This window comes from Manacus vitellinus, unplaced genomic scaffold (assembly GCF_001715985.3).
Source record: "Manacus vitellinus isolate BGI_N305 unplaced genomic scaffold, ASM171598v3 scaffold_3_pilon, whole genome shotgun sequence".
NCBI lineage: Eukaryota > Metazoa > Chordata > Aves > Passeriformes > Pipridae > Manacus > Manacus vitellinus.
In genome coordinates this window covers 13,389,498-13,404,188 of record NW_021940535.1, presented here as the reverse complement: position 1 = coordinate 13,404,188, position 14,691 = coordinate 13,389,498, and the positions used below count along the sequence as shown (strand labels likewise).

At 36.7% G+C, this 14,691-nt stretch overlaps 1 protein-coding gene across 1 annotated transcript in view; it reads left to right on the top strand.

The window, feature by feature from the left end:
• ANO10 (anoctamin 10) overlaps positions 1-14,691 on the top strand; it is a 123,210-nt gene that overhangs the window by 75,227 nt on the left and 33,292 nt on the right. Inside the window, exon 12 of the mRNA XM_018075406.3 lies at positions 5,243-5,359. Coding sequence (XP_017930895.3) covers positions 5,243-5,359 — 117 coding nt within the window. The remainder of the gene's footprint in view (positions 1-5,242; positions 5,360-14,691) is intronic.

Below are 14,691 nucleotides of genomic sequence, written 5' to 3'. Positions count from 1 at the left end.
AAATATATATAATATATAAAAATGAGATTATTATGTTGAGAAGAGGCACTGTATCTGTGATCTGCAGGAACAGTCTGAAGGCTGACAGAAGTCTCAGTCTGATCTAAAGAATGTGCTTTATGATGCTCCTATGAGAAAACCACCCAAACTTGGTTTGGGTGGTTTTCTGAAACATCTTTGGTCCATGTGCTTAGTAGAGACTTAAAGGAGCATATCAGCATGAACTTTTCACTGTACTTAGCATATTCCACTTGAGAGCTGAGACAGATATCACTGTGTTGGAGTGGCAAGAGGTATTGGATCAGAGGCAGGAAGGCTGCACTTCAGTCCTAAGTGCTTCCCTGGAGTTTCAGCAGGAAGGAGAAGAAAGCTTGTTCTGGCTGAAATAAGGGACAGATGGGAATAAATAGGGTAGGTGGAGCTTACAGACTGTGGCAGGCTTCAGGACTCTAAAGTCTGTGCTTGTGTATATCTGTGGGAAGAGAACACACAGTCTCAAGGTTAATGGGAGAGGTGAAGAAGACTTGAAATAGAACCAACATGAAATAATTCTTTTATCATTCCCCTCCCTCCCACAGGATTTTGGACATGTCTGTGGATAAAATGAAATTTTGAAAGAAAAATTCCATAGTAATATATGGGATATGTGATTTTAAAAGCAGCATTTGTCAGAGTAGCAGAAAAAAGACCCTTTTTAAAGTCCCTCAGCTGTGATAATTCTGCTCCATTAGCAAGACTCTATTGAAGCCAGTTCAGTCTAAAAGAGGGAAGGAAAGTTTGGTTATACTTTCTTCTTATGTATTGAAGAAATATTTGCTCATAAATTTATTGCTGTCTATTAAAGACAATTTAATTTAATTGAACTTCCTGAGCTTTATGAAAAGTTTTCTTTGCCTGTATTGCTCCCTTGACAGAATTATTTTGCACTTTCCTCCTGCCTTTTATTCTCGTCTCGGAAAGATGCAAGACCCTCAAAGCTAAAAACTGTTGCCACAAAAACATGGAAATTGGTTTGAGTCTTTTTTTTTTTTTTTTGTCCGTTCTTAGTGTTTGATCTTAGCTTAGTTTAATGTCAGAATATTGTGATCCAGAGTTGTAAGCAAAGAAGCCAATGATCCCTCTGCCTTCTATCTGACAGCAACATGATCTTGCATTGATACTTTCCTTTGGCAAAGGCATTTTGCACATGCCAGTAGAGGACAGAGGTTCCAAGTGATGTGTCACTCTCAGGCATTGGCTTTTGTGTAGAGTTCTTTACCTGTGCAGAATTAGTAACCAGTGACTACCTTGTGTCATAGTATGTGCTGGTTTGAGACTGGACTAGGTCCAGATTTCTGATTTTATTTGAAAGTTTCTATAAGTATTAGATTCTAAATAGCCTTTTGATGCAAAATTTTATTAAAGTCTCTCCAAGCTGACGCTTGGCATGCACTTTATCAGCAACACAGCTACTGCTTATGTTCCTTTTTTTCTTTTTTTTTTTTCTTTTTTTTTCCTTTGGTTGAGTAGATTTTATCAGGAATTGCTGCAGTAAAACCACGGTAGAAATCAAATTAGCTGTTCATAATTCCAGGAATTTAACCCTAATTTTCATTTTCTGTTTTAGAAGAGGCGAGGTTGGGGACCCACTACTGCAAAACACAGCTGCTGCCTGTACTCTTGTCAGTGGCTTTGCAGAACAGAATAGTTCTTCTGGCTCTCTAAACACCTGGCACAAGACCACAAAGAGTTTGATGGCACTGCATTTATCAGGAGGAAGAGATTCAGTGCTGTTTCTGTGCCCGCTTGGCAGATTGCAAAATAAGAGGGGACTCTGCTGTTGGCATTGAAGAGCTTACAGCTTGTGGGAATGTTACCCTGGGTTTTTCTCGCAGTGTAATAGTCCTCTTGTAATCATAAAGGGCATTTTCTTGGAAACAGCACTGCTTTTTAATGGTTGCAGTTAGAAATAACGGTTGGATTTATAACGTGGTTTAACACAACCCCTCCCCCCAAAAAAAAACCAACACCGAAACAAAACAAAAAACCCCCAAAACAAAACTCAGCTCTATGAAGAAATTTTAGTATTGAACAAATACATTTGCACTAGTGTAGCAAATTTTTATAAATATTTTAGTTTTATATTCATACTAGTGTATATGTAACGAAAGCAAATCTTGCTGTCTCCTGATGATTAATATTGTACATTTATTTTCTGAAAGCAGATGTCTCCTTTTTATGGATCTGACTTGCAGGAATTATACTAAAACAAGATTAAGAAATCAGTATGGGATGTGAATGATATAATGAACTCAACCACTCCTCTCTACATTTTCCTTCAATTTCTCTATTACAGGATAACTATTTACATTACCTTAGTCAAATTTCAAAATTCAAATTTCAAAACACAATATAAACTGCTAATAAAGTAGATACATTTCTCTTAAAGATTTTTTTGTGGATCATATGACCTGCATTCATCATGTCTGCTGGTTACCTTGACAATTTCATTAATACTACTCCAAATTTGCAAATAGTAACAGCTGGAAAAGTTATCCAAGGGCTCTGTTGCTCTGATGGTTTTTTTTTTTCAGGTTCACAGGAGTTATGAGGTGGGCTTGAACACCATTTGCAATCTGTTAAGTCCAATATATTTTCTGAGGTCACAAGTCCTGCCCACGGGGACAACCTGTGCAGTCTGAGCACTTTATGACTGGTAAAGCTTTGTTTCGAAGGGAAGGAAAAGAATATAAAAAAACCATTTTTGAGGGGTAAACCAAACATCTACCTAACTCAATAATCTTTTTTTTTTTTTTTTACAATGGCCCACAGTGGATGCCTAGAAAAGAGAATGACAGTGGGGCAAGCAGTAGTGGCTTTCCGCATCTGTACTCCAACTTTTGATCCCTCTCTGGCTTGAAGACTTTCTGAGACTTTCTGAGTCAGAGATTCTGCCTTCATGTTTGAGGCTGTATCCTTGTATTTATTGGCTGAGTTGTGCTAGCAGGAAAAGTGACTTCTGAAAAGCAGCTATTTAGTTGATACTGCAATAAAACTCTTCACACGGTGAAGTAATTAAAGCACGTTGCCCTTCTAAAGCTATTTTAAAAGATACAGTGTTTTCCAGGATTAACTGCAGTATTTTTCTTGGGTTTGGTTCTGGTTTCCTGAGATGTCTCTTCTATTCCCTCCTCATCTGTATTGAAAAGGGGGAAAATTACCATAATATTATTTACGTTTCCTTGAAATTTATTTATTTTCTTAAAAGTTGTTTACATTTGGAGCTATTTTGAAGTCTCTGTGTAAAGTTACTAGTTTGGATTATGTTTTCAAAGCTTTTCAAGCAGCAGTGCTTGAATAACTACAGTTCCAAAATTTGATTCTCACTCTTTAATATGGTAAAAAAAAATACAATCTTTTTCTTTTGCTGAGCAATGTGAGATGAACTCTAGCCCAGAGGACTTTGGGCAGCTAGAAGCACCATTGTTTGATGTTAAGTCTTTTTTTAACTGTATTTTTAACTGTAATTGTAACTTTTCAAATAAATATCCCTCTCCAAATCTCTCAGTTTTTGCTCGTTCTATCTTAAGTATAAGATTTTTAGCCTAATCCTGTTATTTAGTTTTGAGTTATTCCCAATGTGATTTCTTTATTTTCATGTTTTCGTACCAGAATTTTATCTGTAGATTAGTTATTACCCTTCAACCTGTGATTATTTATGATTCTGTTCTGCATAGGAGTGTTGTTTGTTTTGTTACAGTCTTCGGTATTTTACCTTTTTCCATTTAAAAGGTTCCTCTGAAGCTAACTCTGATTCATGTTTTATTGCTGTGTATCTCTAGCACAAACCAACATTATCCTTGCACTGTTTGTTTCCTAGACCTACTGTGTTTCTGTAATACATTTTAAAAAATAATTGAACATATGGCTCTTTGTTACTGTTCTCTTACTTGTTACCATTATCTGACTTTTTACTTTAACTCTTACTTATTGGACTTGGCTTGTTTAGAGTTTCACTACCACTGCTGTGAGGTCTGTAGTGGTTTTGTTAGCTTCTTGCTTTTATAATTCCAGAATCTCAGGGATTTTGAATCTGTTACATTGTTATTCAGGTGCCCAAGTCCATCAAGATCTTACAGTTCAGCAAAATGTGTTTCAGAAAGGAACACTGATCTGCTCCATTGTATAAAAAAAAGTCAGGGGGATTTGCTAAGTAGCTTGGACATGCAATCTCAATGTAAGCACCTCCATGAGTATCATCTTGTCAGTGGAACTGAAGCACGTGCTTGAAGTTAAGCACATATTTAAGTGTTGCCTTACCTTGGTCAGGGTTTTCTCGGCTAGGAGCAAGTCCCTGCTTACAAAAATGCAGTGTATGTTAGCTCAGCCCTTGATAGAATAAGATTAAATTATTATTTAGATTATAGCTGGCATAAATGAAGAAACAAAACACTGACTTGACAGTTTGACACTTATTTTTGGTGAGATAAGGGGAATAGTGCGTATTTAGGTGAAATTTAAAAACTGGTCACTGACTAGGTTCAAGAGGACTTCATGCCTGTTTTCTCTTAAGTAAGATTGTAGTCTTTTGGAATAAATTATGGCTCATTTGGCTTCCTATACCTGAAATGTTTTTCCATTTCCTGGAAGTTTCTGTTCATGAGTGTGCTGCTTCTTTAAGGGTCATATTTTATTTTGTTTTGTTCTCTTCTGATGCTTTCTCAGCAGTGCTTTTACGTTTCAATAACTTCTCTAAGGCAGGAATTGTTCATATTGTTCATATTTTTACAATAGCTTGTTTCATTTGTATCATGACATACATAATATTTGTGTGCAGGCATGTATGCGTGTTGTTATAATTGCATCTGACTATATACATACACATAAAAATTCACTATGAAACTGTATTTGCTGGGTGCCATAATTCAATTTTGATGCACCAATAATATGTATTAAAAGCTATTAGTTTGTCTGGAATCACAAATACAAAGCTGATTTAGAAATTTATAGTATATAGTGAAAATAGGATTATTATGAAAATAAGCCAAACTATGTTTATATTCAAATTGGGAATGACTGTAAATAGAAAAAATACAGAGTAGCTGAGACCTAACGTGGTTATAGTAAAGCTGTCTGTGTTGTACATGTCACAAAAAATCATGGTTTATACCTCTATTACTAAAACTTGAAATTAATATTATGCTGTTCTCTCCCTGCTTCAAGCTCTGTAGAACAATGATTTTCTTTCTCCTTTTTTTCCCAGCACTTGCTACTAGCAATAAAGTTTATCATGGCGTTTGTAATTCCGGATAAACCAAGAGATATCCAGATGAAACTCGCGAAATTGGAATTTGAATCTTTAGAGGCTCTCAAACAACAGGTAAGAGCATTTCAGGTACTGCTTCATTTTCTGTTAATCCATCATTGCTTAAGAAGTGGAGCAGAGTTTTAACCTATTTATCTGCCATTTCAACCCAGTAATGTATGAAAGTCCACATCAGGAAAATAATCTTCCTTTTCAGACAGCTTGAAATTCCTGGTATGGCTAGTAATGTAGCAACTTGTAATGTCTGTTGTCCTTGTGTGTGCAAACATATTTTGTTTATATTGTCACTTTTAAAGGACATTGGGCTCCATGAAACCTCATTTCATCCCCTGGAGGTGTTTATTATTGCAACACTAGGATTTCTTTCATTGCTGAAATACCATCACAAGTAGACAGTTAACTTGGCTCAAATATTAATCAGAAATTGTAAACAGGCTGAATATGTTTGAAATAATTGCGTTGTAAACTAAAGACGTGTGAGGGAATGGTAATGTTGCCTTATTTTAGTGTCCATACAATATTCTCATTTTATTGCATAAAAAAGTGTATTTTACAATATACTTAACAAGCATTCCAAAGCAAGTTAGAAAAATAAGGAACTAGATTGTTTTACTGAGAATTTCTGTTTTAACAAATGATGAAGAATTGCATGGGACTAGCTTCAGTAGGACACAGAGATTCTACAGAGCTGGTTTTGCAATGGCACCATTCTTTAGGAGTTTCTGACTGTACCATGCTAGATAGGATTTCTAAGCTATCTTACATATCAGAAAACAAACAAAAAAACCCCTAGCATTGAGATGGAGAGACTAGTTCACCTATTTATTGTTGAAGATACTTTCACACTGCAGAGCATGGTTTTACATGAACATATTCTTTGTGTGTTCCACATGCACGTGTAAACTCCTTTATACTTTTATTTGTGTAAAATGGAATGTTACTTTTTAAAGCATCCACTGTAGCTGCAGGTGACAAAATGATCTCTTGGTTCTGGACAAACTGAGCCTATAAACAATGCGCTACCTTTTCTAGTTAAAATACCACAGTTTTGTGTGATTCTAGAACATCTCTATTGAGGTCAGTGCTGTCTTTCATAATCAACCATAACAAACAAAATCCAAATTACAATTGAATCTAATGCCTGATAGTTTTGTTTTGCTTTTTTCTGGTATGTTGATGTGAAGTTAACAAGAGCTGTTTGGGGTCTCGTGTGGTTTTTAGATAATATTAAAAGAAACAGGACTACATTTCTATTTCAGTTGTTCTTTCTGTTTTCATTTTGTAGACCAGCAAAAATAGGTCATCTGCCAGAACCTTAAGGTCAAGTGAATGTAGTCAGTCACCTTGGGTTGTAATGTTCCAGTTGGAATATATATAGTCTCTTTCAATATGAGTGTGTGTGTCAGCAGTAGGGTCTTCATCTTGTGTCCTTGCATCTGTGTATTCCTACAATAATACATGCCTGATTCCCAGTTCTTCAGGGTTGCTTCATTAATTCAGTAGTGAAAAGTAAAAGTTAGTCTGAATTTCAGCAAGAGCCTAGTTCTCACCTATACTTTAAGGCTTCCTGCAGGATCTGGGAAGACTGTTGGCTGGGTTTCAGGTGCCTTGGTAGTTACTTTAAACACAAGTGTCTGCCATCACTTTTTTAGATTTCCTCTGATTGATACGGTGCTATGTATCCCATAGACATGTAGATATTTGGACTTTTTTTCTTGTTCTTTAAGGATTTTTTGAGTGAAAAATATCTGCATTTAAAAGTGCAATATCTGCATTGACAGTGCAAAAAGATACTGAAACTTTTATATTAGAAGCACATTTTCTAGTTCTTCCCCCTGCTACTGAGAGTCAGCTGGTGATTTATACTGTATGTATTACTTTCAAGCAAAAAACAAGAACAGCAAAGTCCCCCAAAACAACTCCTTAAAAAAACAGGCATAAATGTCCGGGACAAACATGTTGTGGGATCAAATGTTATGGAAAAAGTGGTTCATATACTTCTGTGTAAGTATACATTGCATTCCTTTCTTGATGCTATCCAGACATGCATTCCATTGTGTTTTCCCATATGATCTTTTAGACTACTACTGTCTTGGGATGTAGCTACTAGAAGGATATTTACAATGACAGACTGTAAACCTCTGAGATGCCAAAATAGATTATTAGGCTTCTTATGTAGTGCATGGAGAGAAGATCTCCTAATACAGCTGCTTTGAACAGTTGTATTGATTTTGCTTGGGATCCTTAACTTTAGATAGTGTGAGTACCTTTACATTTTCATTAAAGCTAAGCTAATTGCTTTTTAACCTAGTGCAGTGGGACTGTAACTATTCTCTGTTCAAATCCGTTTGAAGACTTGAATGTCTGTTTGAAAGGGATTTTAGGGAATAGAGTGTCTCAGTTCTGTAATAGAGATGAGCAGTCATCAGTAGAGCTTGTTAAAAAAAAACCCTGCTATATGGTGAAAAATTCCATAATTTAAAAAAAAATCATTTTCTATTGGAATGTCAGTCTTGTTTTGAAGTTCTCAACTTTTGAAGTTCTCAAACTTTAAGAAAGCTTTTTAGGAACTTCTGAAATGTTTCTTTGAAACATTTCTTTACATAGTTTGTGTTAAGACTGTTGAAGGGAGTGGACTCTTGAATGGCTTGTAATAACTTGATCTATTTTGAAAATACTTTTTTGATACATTCTGAGTATCATAACATTTGCTAATGTAACTCCAGAGAAAATACTTTACCCTTTCTGACTGGATTGGGGAACATGCTACATATATAGACTTTATTTCAAGTTTCCCTGATGTCCTTCAGTGTAAAGAATGATGAAGGAGGCCGGTTAGACTCTATTTTGGGGAGGGGAGAGGGCAGAGTTAATAAATGAATGTAAACTTTTTATGGAGGACTAAAGAGAATATCCAGATTTTTGGAAGAGGAGCAGGAATGATTCCTTTCACAGTCCCCAAAGTGTTGTCACCTGGAAGAAAGCCTGGATAATGGGCAACCAGAAATGGGTATTGTCTGCCACTAGAGCGATGGGCCCTTTTCGGTCAGAATCATGATCCTTCTTAGGGAAGTAACTGTCTGGTAAAGTGGGTGAGGTGCCCTTGCATCTTTGCAGTACCCTACTCTGTTGCATCTGTTTGCTGCAACTGCAGAAGCATGCCTTGCTCTTTGGTCTAGTCCCTATTTTAAGGAGGATCAAGTCTAGGTGTGCCTGCAGGCAGCAAGGGAGCAGTCAGTTAATTCTTCAGTGGTTCTGGAATTACCATTGGCCTACATCATACATTGGACCAATGATATAAACTCGTGTGAGATCACTGTCTAGCATTTTCAGGGCAGCAACAGCTTCTGGACAGATCAAAGCTTTAAGAATAGACAAAAGGCCCTCCTGCTTGGAGAAAAGGGTCTGTATCCTTATAAAAGGTCTAAGTTCTAGAAACACAAGACAACCACAGATTAAACAGCATAACTTGCATTTTGTGGACTCGACTACAGTCGTATTTTCAAGTATTAGGAGATCTCCTCAGTATTACATTCTTCCAGTTGAGGCAAACATCAAATAAATACCTTTTTTCTGCACTGAAACTAGTCCCAGGCAAAGCAAATGAGAGACAGATTGGGGAAAAATAATTGTAATATTATAAAAATATTATAGTAATTATTTTCTGATCATGAAATACAGAGAGTAACAACTCCAGCATGATGTCTAACTAATTATTTTTCAAGGAAGGATGAAGTTTTAAATGATGGGGAATCTTTTCACAAAGTGCAACTCGTTATACAGCATCAACACTAGCTCTGAAAACAAAAGTTTATTAATGTAAAAATGGTTGTGTTTTTTATGGTACTTTTGCATTAAAACATCTGAACTATATAAATTGGGTAAAGATTCTTTTTCCTTATATTATCTCCTTCACCGCTATCTCAGCAAAATACACATAGCTCTGATAGCAGCAATAGAGAAATACAATTTAGTGCACAATTTGGCTTTTTCAGAGGAACTACAGGGGGGGAAACTGTCCTTAAGCTGGAGCAGAAATGCAGATGTGCATGATTTTCTGCTCCATGCATCCCTTCCTGGTTTCCTCCCCACCCCCAGCCCTTACTTCCAAGGGGACCTAATGTATAAACTTCCTGTCATCTCTGTGCTTTAGTTTCCTTCTTTAAGTGTTCTAGCCATTGGTGGCCAGTATCTTTTTTAACAGGAATGCCTTTTCCTTCTGATATGTGAAGCCTTTCAGTGCTTCCTCTGAAGAAGTATGTCCATCTGTTAGATATCTGGTGTCCATCTGTAAAAGTCCCACCAGAAGGGGACTCCAGATAGATGACGTGCTTGTGAGCAAAGGGTCAGCTGATTGACAGCTGTCATCCTTCCTCAGCTGACAGCAATGAAAAGGGTCAAGGTTATTGAACACCAGCCGTGAAAATAAGCCTCCTTTCTCCTCCCTGGTGTATTTCTGTTTAGAGAGAGAGAAAGCAATGTGGTTATTCAGCCTGGGCCAAGTGGAGAAAGACCTTTTGCTCTTTCATGCAGCATCTCCCTTGGTAGTTGTACTATCCACATACAATTGCTTAGTGGCAATGGTATAGTCTGGATATCCATAAACAATTGCTTCAGTTGCTTTAGAGTGAGATCTAGTTGTCTGTAAGTCAGTAGTGCTTCTTCTTAATGATTTCCAGCAGAATAAAAAGTTTTTTGAAGCAACAGTAGGTGCAGCTTTCATTAGGATTTCTCCAGCAATGTCACGCATTTCCTGAAAATGGTCTTCTGTCTCAGCTCCCTCTCAAGGAAATGAAAGAAATGAAGAATGCTGTGACTGATCTCTGCATCATCTTCATTGACCAAAGGCTTCTTCAAAACACTTCTTGCACTGTGTTAATTAGCTTTTTTTTGAAAAGGATGATGAGACAATGACAAAAAGAGACTGGTGTTTGTTCACCTAGGTATAGTCATATGAAAGCTTAAACCCTTTCTCCCTCTTTCTGCAGGTATTCTGGCATGCAAAAGTTGCTGTTCTCTCCAGTGAAAACCTTCTGCTTCAAGTAATTTCAGTGCTTTAACATTGCAATTCACAGCACTGCAGCAGCTCTAGTAATTGCAAAGCTTTCTGGTTTCTGACTGCAATTGCTGAACCTTGCCATTTCCCCTAGGAATGGTACCAACTAGCACTAATCATGTCCTTTCCAGGAGGAATACACTATTCTGACACCTGCCCTGCTAGAGTGTGTAGCCTCTCTGAGAACAGCTTTTTTTAGCTCAAAGCAAAACAAAGAGGTACTGCTAACTTAAGGGTCTTCTGCACTGTGTAACGTTTGTACGTGGTCCTTGCAGCTCTTCAAGCTGTTGTTCTTGCAGAGATTTTCTAATTACTAATGTGTCATGGGTCTCAGAATGTGACTGTGGGTGTGATGGGCCAGTATAGCTGCTTGAATTATCAGTGAGCCTCAGAAATTACCCTTCTCTTTTGGTGAGGGAAGGAAGAGAACAGGATCTTTGTTTTTAACTATTAAACGTTGGGAGAGCTTGAATCATTAATTCTTAATGTCCTGGTTATTTATCTTGTAAAATAGAAACTGAAGACAGTTTTTGTTTTTTCTTGAAGACAGTTTACTGAAACAAACTCAGTGGATTTCTGCCTTATTACTGTATTGTTTCTGCTATAATTACCAGAATTTAGAGGGACCTGTAGTTTCAGGACTTCCCTCAAAACTGATAATAAAAGGAGAAGCTTGTTCCATGCTCCCTGTCAATGCTGAGCAAATATAAGGCTGCAGTCAGACAAGAGGAAGGGCAAGTATCTGACATGAAAAGATTTCATTCGAATAATCAAAGATTTTCAGAAACAACCTGTAGGAAAGGCTGGTAAAACTTGAGCTTAAACATTGAATTTAGGTTAAAACAGAATGTGATGAAATCAACCATTTGCTTTATGTTTTGCCACAGCCCCACCAAACAAGTCCTTAAAAATAATATTGTTTCTAAAGAAAAGAAGTTTTTTTTAACAAAGGTTCATTTTTTTTTCTGTAAAAATATGTGGCTGCACTTTTTTTGATAGACTCCACTGGTTTGTGTAATCAGACATAACTCACGGTTGATGTTAAAATAGAACCATTACTAATCATTTTTGTTTGCTTTAAGTTTGTTTAAGAGGACAAACTTATAAATTCAACTTCACAAATGTGGTTTTTTCTGAGTGAATAGGCAGGATGCTTTAAGACATGTCAGTATAACATTTGTGTATGTTTGATTGCAGCAGGGATATAATTCAAGTAAGATCCATTATATTTTCATAACACAGTTTTTTAAGCATAGAAAGACTTGCACCCAGTCATAGATCAGATTGTGGTCAAGCATAGTTTTACCTGTGTATTTTAAACATGAATTCTTTTAATGCTGAAGCTTGCTTGAGAGTATGGTAATGAAAATTACTTTCAATATAGAGGTGTTAGCAAAAGAAAAATATATGATAGTCCTTTAAGAAAAAAAAAGTGAAATCAAAAGCCCTTTAATTTGGGAGGAAGGTTTTTTTGTCCCCATTTATGACTTCAGCTAAAGGTGAGATGACATCAAATCTGCCTAGAGGGAAATAAACTTTTAAATGTGGGAACCTTGAGAGCTAACAGTATAAATATAAACTTTTAAATACATATAAATGTGATGGTATCTGATGCTTCTGTATGTTCTTAATGGGAACAGAAACAAACAGTGCACCAACTTCCCAGCAGACGTAATTTCCTTTTCCAACCATCCGTGTGTTCTCTGTGGCTATTGCCAGGGGCAAAATTGTCCATCAAGTTATGTTTCCGTAACAGCTGAGTCTCTCTGGAAAGATAACCCATTTTACCTTTTTCAAATCATGACTTAGAGCCTAGTGGTGGAATGAACATCAGTCAATTCAGTATTCTCTTTATGCCTGACATCCTAGGTCATTGATAGGATACCATCTTAACAAGGAAACGTGGAGTAAGGGGATAGGGTAAAAACTAGGTTAAAATTGTTTTGACTGTAAGACTACTGCAGCTCCCTCAGGCTTTCATAGTTTCAGAACCCAGAGGGGATCCCAATTATATGTGTACTGGTTTGAATACAAGGGAACAGGCTATTCCACTTCCATGCAAATGAGAGTAAAGTGCACAGTGAGATTTGATTTAAAGAAATCTGGTAGCCAGCTTTCAATAGGACATTCATGTGTCTGTAGTTACAGACTTCTAAGTGATGATTGTACCTGTTACTGAGAAGGTGAGGACTAGAGCAAGAAGTGAAAAATAAATATCTTCTCTTGTTAAAATTCCTTCAAAAGAAGAGAATCCCAAAAGGATTACACTTACCATATTTTCATAACTTTCTTTATAGATCTGAATAGAAGTTGATGATAAAAAATACAGTATATTTTGCAAGCAACTGTGGACTCCTACACACCTATCTCAATTTAAATATCCTTTTCCCTATGCGACCTCAAAAGATCCCAGTGAGAACAATAGGCCTTTTAAAGGAAAAGCTATTTTATTTTAAATAATTAAACTTGACTCTGGAAAGCTTTCTGTATGAGCAGGAAGACAGTAGATAGAATGCATCTCAACTTTTCAGAGATGATGATTTCAGCCAAATTTTAGATGTTTATATATTACCTGATTATACCACTACCACCCCTCCTCCCAAGAAAACCTGTCGTCCTGTCTACAGGGTAAACTCTTTCTGAGACTAACTAGAGATCAAAAAGCAAGAACCCACAGAATTCCTGAAAAAAGGAGGCAAAAACTTAAAATTAGGTTCATGTCTGCTTGTTGCTAGTGATGACACTTGCACCATGGCTGAGTCTTTGTACATGCTGTGTAGCCTGATCGTGGTGATTCTGAGAATAAGTGTCCGCTATGATGTGTTGCCTACCTAGCCACTGGGGTTTTGTTCATTTTTGAATTTGAAAAAATGTCTGTGGCTACTGGTGCTGCCTTGTATAGTCATACCTTCTGTGGCATGAGAAACAGTACTCTGATATATATCTGCCATTTCAGTGAGGTGGGTAAAACTCATGCCAAATAGTCAAGTCCTTGCCATATTGATTCATTTTTGTTCTGAAATCAAATGTAATTGTTTGTCTGAATAACATAAAAAGAAAAATAAGCGGTTAGTATGTGTACATTTTGTTTCAATTGCATAGTATATATTTATATATATATACATGACTTAAGTAGCACATGCTTTTTGTATGTTAGAGCAATTGTTTTGCGAACTCTCATCACGGAGTACTTTGTAAAGGTGGTTTCATGGACAGTTGCTTCTGGCACTTTCGAGTATCTAATTCTGTACCTTCCCTCAGCATCTAAAGAGGTGATATAGTTGAAAATGTGTTGGGGGAGGTGATTTTCAAAAGATAAAAATTGGCACTTATCTTCATTGTGTATTATTTTTTCCTATTTTTCAGTCTGTGATGTTGACCTGAACATATAAATTAGAGGTGCATTGTTTTAATTTGCAGGCCACAGCTTTTTTATAATCAGACATGTGCAAACAAACCAGACATAAACTATTTCACCAGTCTGTACATAGATACATTTTTGCTTAATTCACAACAGACAGCAAAATCCCTCAGTACAGTCAAGGACAATGTTGCAAAGTAAGAGCGAAAACACACTCTACAGACACTTTGATCTGTCCCTTACTGAATTCACACCCAGCACCATCTTTCCTGATACTTTATGCTGCAACTATGGTTTGAAATTTAATCTCATAAGGGATCTTTTATTGCAGAGATCAGTCCTTTGACTGTCACAGGGTGGACCCTCTCCTACATGGCTCAGATCCCCGTCACACAAGCAGTGACAATTTGTGCAGTTAGTTCTCCAACTACTGCTCTGCACTAGTAATGTCCTTGAAGATTATTACTTTTTTTTTGTATGAACCCTTTCAGTGTTAGCAATGAATTATCTTAAAGCATTAGCTTTCCTGTCCCTTATCATCTCACTTAATTGTAGTTAAGGATGGGTGGAATTGTTGCTTTTCTTTCTCCAAAAATAGAGAAAAATTGCACTGGAGGAGGTTTCAGTCTTTGAGTGCCTTTGTCTCTTGATGCCTGCCTGGCAGGTAGTGCAAGTGATTGACTCTTAGTCAAATTACCATTCCCTAGGAGTCACTGAGTTCCCACAAACTGGACAGCATATGGCAGCATTTGGATTTTGGCTTGGGGGTTTTGTGCCACTCGTAATTTTCTAGAACAAATTATCAATTCATATTTCATTTACATTCTTTTAATTTTTGCATGTTATTTGGCAGCTTTGCTGCTTCTCAAAATTTGCGATAATTCAAAAATTTAAATGTAGTCAAATTTGTGCTGAGGAAGACTTTCCAAGTGAACAGACGGATGTGAAGCAGCCTGGTCCAACAAAGGT